The following is a 6,607-nucleotide window of genomic DNA, read 5'->3' as shown; positions in this document are numbered from 1 at the left end:
AAGGTCGCCCTAGCCAGTGCTTGACGATAAGGGGAGGACCCAGGCTCGGTCGCCATATTGTGTGTGGCAACAGGCTCAAGAGTTTGGTTGGGCTTTCTGATCAGCTCAGCCCATAGCAAATGGCTCAGGTTCTGCTGCCGCGTCCCCGTTCATCCTCCCACCACCACTGCAGGATTCATCGTAATAACTGAAAATTCAGTAAACACGGGAGGGAGGGGCACTGCACAGGAAATTAAATACTCATTGCTGTATTTATAAAGTTCCCTCGGCTGCAACACAGGAGATATGGCATGGGAATTAAATATAGTTATATGTACTGTTTGCAAAGCTGCCCCTTGGCCCCTTGTTGGGGATGCTGCAAATAAATTAAAATAATAACTATTTGCAAAGCCCTCCCCAGCCTGTCCAACCTCAGTGTACAGGATGCTGTCTAAAAAACTGATAGGATAGCAACACATCATATGATAGCAAGGTCTTAAAGAGGGGAGGGGTAGTTCAGTGGTTTGAGCATCAACCTGCTGAAACGCAGGATTGTGAGGTCAATCCTTGATGGGGTCATTTAGGGATCTGGATCAAAAATCTATCAAGGGATTGGTCCTGCTTTGAGCAGGGGGTTGGACTAGTTGACCTCCTGAGGTCACTTCCAACCCTGATAATCTATGTTGGGATTGGGAATATGAATTCATCAAAAAGCTCGATCCTGCTGTTTGAACTCACTCCCCCAAAGCCAAATAAAACCGCCAGTAAGGAACAAAACAGACCAGCAAGAGAGCTGTTGCATTTAGCTGTGATAGTGAATCCTCACTAGCTCGCTGTCAAACTACAACACTGTAAAGCAAGTTCAGGCTTGGGCTAAACAGCATGAGCGGGTGAGTCCTGTAGAGGGCTCTGAAGATCAGGGCAGAGACTCTGAATTGAGACCCGAAGTCACTGGAGAGCCAGTGCCAGACCCAGGCCCAGGATCACTCCGTTAGCATTTGCACCAACGGGAGCTTTTGGCGGGCTTGTGGCTTCAGTCCTAAATACAGTCCTCGCTCTACCCCTCAAGCACGTCCTTCACCTGCACGCATCCCTCTGGGCGGGACCCAGGCGCCGGTGAATGGCACAGTCACTCCCGGAGGGCGCCACGGGCCAGGCCTGGCTCCGCTGGGATGTAACTGGCACGTGGCAGGGGGTTTGAAGTGGTGGCTAGGTGGGTACAGCGCTGTCAGCGGGGGGGGCTGCAAAGTGCGCAGGCGCGGAGGGGCCATTTCCCAGGCTCCGAGCAAAGGGCTGCCCCGGCCCCGCGCAGCGGCAGCAGCAGGGATGGAATGGGGGCGGGTACGCGACCTGCTCGCGAGGGGGCGGTGCCGGCGCACGTGTGGGTCACGTGGGGCGGGGCGTGACGTAACGCTCTCCTAACAGTGCGCAGAGCGGGGGGGGATTTCGAGAAGATGGCGGCGCTGCGGGTAACGGGGGGCCGGGCTGCTGCCGCTCTGCTGAGACCCGGGCCCATGGGGCTGGCGGGCCCCACCGCGGGGTATCACAAGAAGGTCGGCGCGGGACTGGGGGATGTGGGGAAGGGACTGGGGGGTGGGAGCAGCATTGGGGGATGGGGGGAAGGGACTGGGGGGGTGAGGAAGGGGGAAGGGACTAGGGGGTGGGAGCAGCATTGGGGGTTGGGGTGCGGGACTGGGGGGGTGGGAGCAGCGTTGGGGGTGAGGATGGGGGTGGGATCCTGAGAGTTGTATGGGGACCTTGGGGGTGGGAGATGAGAAGGGGGTCTGGCTGTTGGGGGACAAGGGGGCTTATGAACCCCCATGCACTGGCTGAGAGCCCCTATCTTTGGGGAATGGGTCAGCTGTGGGGGTTATTAGCCGAGTGCCTTGCCATGCGCTGGGCTTTGTCTGATGCATGTTTTAAACCGCACAGGCAGTATGAGCACTTTCCCGGCCGGGGATTGTAGACACCATAGTCATTGCAGATCAAATTCCCTTGTAGGTAGTGGATCACTATGAGAATCCTAGAAACGTGGGCTCCCTTGATAAGAGTGCAAAGAACGTTGGCACTGGATTAGTGGGTGCTCCTGCCTGTGGCGATGTGATGAAACTACAGGTGAGCTTACAAATACATAACAACGTCTCACTTATTTCTGTCGCTAACAAATGCTAATTTTGTTATCTAGTGACTTGAAGTTAAGCTGTAAATATTTATAGCTCTAGTCACAGAGAGAGAATTCTAGTATAATTAATATTATGAATTGACCACACTGATTATATTGACAATCATAAGTTGTTTGCAAGAAAGAACAGCTGATGATGAGACAAAGTAATATTACAAAATGGAAAGCTATGGAATATGAGCTTTCTTAAATGAGAGCCACCTAATCATGACACTTCTGTCAGAGAATTCTCATCTAATGGTATTACAAGTGGCACCTTATGCTAGAGAGAGGTTTCTGTCTTGTTTATACATCTGATAGCACTTTGTGAATGTTCAGTGTTTCCCATGTATTGTCATTTCCCCCATTGTTGTTTTTGTGGATTCTTCACACAACATAAGGCTGGGGTGGGGGGAGGGGTTAAAAAAGGAAAATGTTCTGGTGAAACCACAAAGAATAAAAGGAGGATTCAGGGGCATGTTTCAGATCTGCAGACTGCTTTTAACTCACCTTTTGCACCTAAGAGCAGCACAGAATCCTGTGGCACCTTATAGACTAACAGACGTTTTGCAGCATGAGCTTTCGTGGGTGAATACCCACTTCGATGGCATCCGACGAAGTGGGTATTCACCCACGAAAGCTCATGCTGCAAAACGTCTGTTAGTCTATAAGGTGCCACAGGATTCTTTGTTGCTTTTACAGAACCAGACTAACACGGCTACCTCTCTGATATTTTGCACCTAAGTAGACTGTAAATGGATTATGTCCTCTGAAGACTACCAGTAACTGCAGCTTAAACCATTAGTAAAATGACTTTCTATTTCTAGAACTAAAATGTAAATGTTTTACAACATTCCTTGCCTCAATCATAGGCCCTACCTATTCTGCTTCACTGGACACCAGGGAAAAGGGAATCTTGCCCCTAACTTCTGTATGACTAGGCTCAAATTAAACCATTATCCAATTGAGTCCTCTTCAGTGTTATTAGTACAAGAATGTGATATCAACGGAACTGATGTCATTGAAACTCTTGCAGGTTGAAGTGGATAAAAATGGAAAAATTATTGATGCAAGATTCAAAACATTTGGCTGTGGATCAGCAATTGCCTCAAGCTCATTGGCCACAGAATGGATTAAAGGAAAAACGGTAAAACTGACTTCACACCTATGAAAGAGCATATTACACAAGAGCTGGCAGCAGTCTCCAGAGGTTGCTATTAATGCTATACCATCCATTATCAGAGACCATATGTGGAACAGTGGTCTGAAAAGCATAGTGTGGCGTTTACATTTTACCTAGCGTGAATTTTTTTTCTTGAATGAGGGAGATTAAGAATCTTTTCCATCCCTATCATGGGAATTTGACTTTTCTAGTTCAGTAGTTTTAATTTCCATTTCTGGAAAGGCAGCTCTTACTTAGGTAGCTTGATGATTTTCAGAATGGCCATAGCGTACATAGCCAGAAATAATTTATGTATATTCTCTTCCCCACAAGCACCATGACTTCTTCCAACAAATAAGAAGCTCTTATGAGATTATTTAGGTTTCTACCTATCCTTTTCCCATCAGTCTAAAACATCAAGTTGTCAGTTTAATACACAGCTGACAATAAATGCACAAACTGACAATATAGGTTCCTTGTAAGGTCACAGCCTGGAACACTAGTGTGTGCCTTGACTTCGGTCATCTGCGACTGTTCATTTGAAAACCTTTTCCTTAAATCTGGTATTTTGGGATGGAAGGAGAATGGGAAAGATGTTGATGGGGTGGTTATGTCAATTTGTTTATACACAATCCTTTAAAATACTTGTGCACCATCATTGAGTGTAACAAAATAATTCTTCCTATGTTTCTCTCTGAACCCCCATCCTGAAGGCTAGTCCTCAAAACACCCCTTTCACAAATCTGTGGCGCATGTACGCCACCTCAGGTGTTTGGTGACAAGCAGTCAATCTTATATTAACAGGTTTATACATTTCAGGTTGATGAAGCCTTGAAGATCAGAAATACTGATATTGCTAAAGAGCTCTGCCTTCCTCCAGTTAAACTACACTGTTCTAGTAAGTCACAAGCTAAATACAGATTGTTTAAACACTGAACTATTTTAAAAATTAAAATCTGTGTTGTCTGACGAAGCCCAGAAACATGGTACAACTTACTGCAATTGGACTCTAGACTCTAGCTCTTACTGTTGATGTCTCTAGGTATTTGTAGAGGACTTACATGGGTGCATCAGGATGTACCTAGTGTTACCGGTCTTTTGAGTCTGCCATAAGTTCTCCCAAGTCAAGTGCCCAGTTCTACTGATCTCTTTTTAAAGGTGACCTGCAAAAGAAACAAATCGGGGGTTGGCTGCTTTGGGGGATACAATGAAGGCCTAGAAGACATTCTGCTTTTATTTTTACATTAGAAACCAGGTCTTTCATCTAGAGTCTGTGGTGACTAGAGAACTAGTGAAGTGACATCAAAGAGCCAAAAATTGAAACCTGAGCATTTAATCAGAAAGAGTCTTGTCTGACCAGTTTTCCTTTCTCCAAAATATTAGTCATGGACTTTAAAGATTCAGTGTAAGTTCAGAAACAAATGACGACCAGAACTGACGTTTCTGAAGCTGGTATGGCAAAGCAGAAAAGATGGCATAGGCCCTGTTTTTTTTTTTTTTTTTATTTATATTATATATATATATAAAAAAAACCCTCCTTTGTTGGCTCCCTTGAAAGGAACATAACCCAGATTAAGGATGTTGAATGAGATAGATGTGCAGTCGATTGGCAAATGGAAGAGGGGGAAGCCGGGGGTGTCTGTCTAAAACTTCAGTTAATTCCTCAGAAAATTAAGAGCATTTCCTCAACTAAAGAATAGTGCAGGCAGGAGCCAGGGCAAGCTTTGCTGTAGAAACTCTTCTCATGTATCTCAATTGTGACCTGCAAGAAGATCTAGCCTTCTCTGTTTCTGCTAGTGTCCCTGCTGTATAGTCTTACAGTGTATTTTCCACATTTTTAGAAAGTGGATCATTTCTCCCCCCCCACCTCCCCTACTTACAAACAAATTTCAAAGTGCTCATTCTCTCTTTTGCTTTTCAGTGCTAGCTGAAGATGCAATCAAGGCTGCTCTGGCAGATTACAAGTTGAAACAGGATCCTAAGAAAGAAGAGCCAGAGAAGAAAGCAGCCAAAGCCTAAACCTGTGTGAGACTGTAAAGCTTGCTTTCTCATTCCACTTAAATATACAGTGCAATTACTTTGATGTTAGAGATGAGAACCAGTGCAGTACTAAATGAAGCTGTAAGAGACGCACATAAGAGACGCACAATGTTTCACTGTTCCACGTGTATTAAACCACCGTTGTGGTGCTCAAATTACTGGAATTTTTTTGAGCTTATTTCAGCACACACTACTGTCCTATCTTGTTCTTATTAAGTGTACAGGTGAAGGAGACAGAGTTCTGAGTGTGACAGTTGAGTTTTCAGCAATGAAAATCCTGGGGTTTCAAATGTTGGAAGGGCTAAAATTCATAGACTAAATGTATAGTTTTGCCTAAGGTTTTGTATAGAGAAGGGTTATATTGGAAAGTGTTTTGCCTTGATCTGAATGTTTATGCAGGAAATTGGAGATCAGTTTTATTGCATATGCTGTATATAATATATTAAACAGTCTATAGCGATTCCTGTTTGGGTACAGTTGTGTTGAAAGTCCATTTCACTGACTCTTTAGGGCATTCATATCCATCCACCCTACAGTTCGGTTCCTAGCATTTCAAAACTTAGGGAATATCTGTTTAGAGGCTACTTTCAAAAACAAACAACCCTGTTTCATCCTGTGGCATTTAACAACCAAAAACTGAACTGAAAGAGCAGGTAATGGCCACTAGAAGGCAGTACATTCATAAGCTGTTAAGAATAGGCAGGAACAATATACTGATTTTTCTAGTTCAAGTACCACTTTTGCCATCAGTCTATGCAGTAGTTTTAAACAAGGGGTACCAAATGTGAGAGGTGGACCTTTGAACACTAGGTCACATGTAACAGGTAAGGTCTACCAAGTTTGAGTCCCTCCTATTAATGTGGATTCATGTCTGAATTTAAGCGAGACATTCTTGTTTAGGATGATAGGGCTGTTGCTTCTAGCCTATAATGTTTCCTGATCTAAATGTAGGGAATAAACAGAACTCGCCATATAGTTCCCATTTCCTATCATTAAAGTTCTCAAAGGCCTTGATAAAGTCCCATTGAAACTGATGGGTTTCAGAAACAGGGTACTACAACCGACTTCAAGAAAACACTTAACTATCTAGGACTCTCATAGCGTCTAACTTGAGACAAGTAGAAAGCTAGCCACCCTGCCCCTTTGCACCTTCCTTCTTGGATGACAATCGGATGGAGGAAAAGCAGTCTAGTTTATAAAGGCTTGACTTTGCTATATATACAATGAGTGTCTCCTACTGGTATCCGTGGCCATAGTAGAATGTC

The 6,607-nt window shown here is 44.6% G+C and overlaps 1 protein-coding gene across 1 annotated transcript; it reads left to right on the top strand.

Annotated features, from left to right (window-relative positions):
• The first annotated feature begins 1,400 nt into the window (after nucleotides 1-1,400).
• On the top strand, nucleotides 1,401-5,802 carry ISCU (iron-sulfur cluster assembly enzyme). The gene is made up of 5 exons (XM_044990577.1): nucleotides 1,401-1,532; nucleotides 1,981-2,094; nucleotides 3,177-3,287; nucleotides 4,122-4,200; nucleotides 5,224-5,802. Exons 1-5 carry the CDS (start codon nucleotides 1,434-1,436, stop codon nucleotides 5,319-5,321), a joined length of 501 nt encoding a protein of 166 aa, XP_044846512.1. The 5' UTR covers nucleotides 1,401-1,433; the 3' UTR covers nucleotides 5,322-5,802.
• Nucleotides 5,803-6,607: the final 805 nt, after the last annotated feature.

This window comes from Mauremys mutica, chromosome 16 (genome assembly GCF_020497125.1).
Source record: "Mauremys mutica isolate MM-2020 ecotype Southern chromosome 16, ASM2049712v1, whole genome shotgun sequence".
NCBI classification, from domain to species: domain Eukaryota; kingdom Metazoa; phylum Chordata; order Testudines; family Geoemydidae; genus Mauremys; species Mauremys mutica.
Note: the sequence above shows the minus strand (reverse complement) of the source record. Positions and strands in the feature narration are given on the sequence as shown.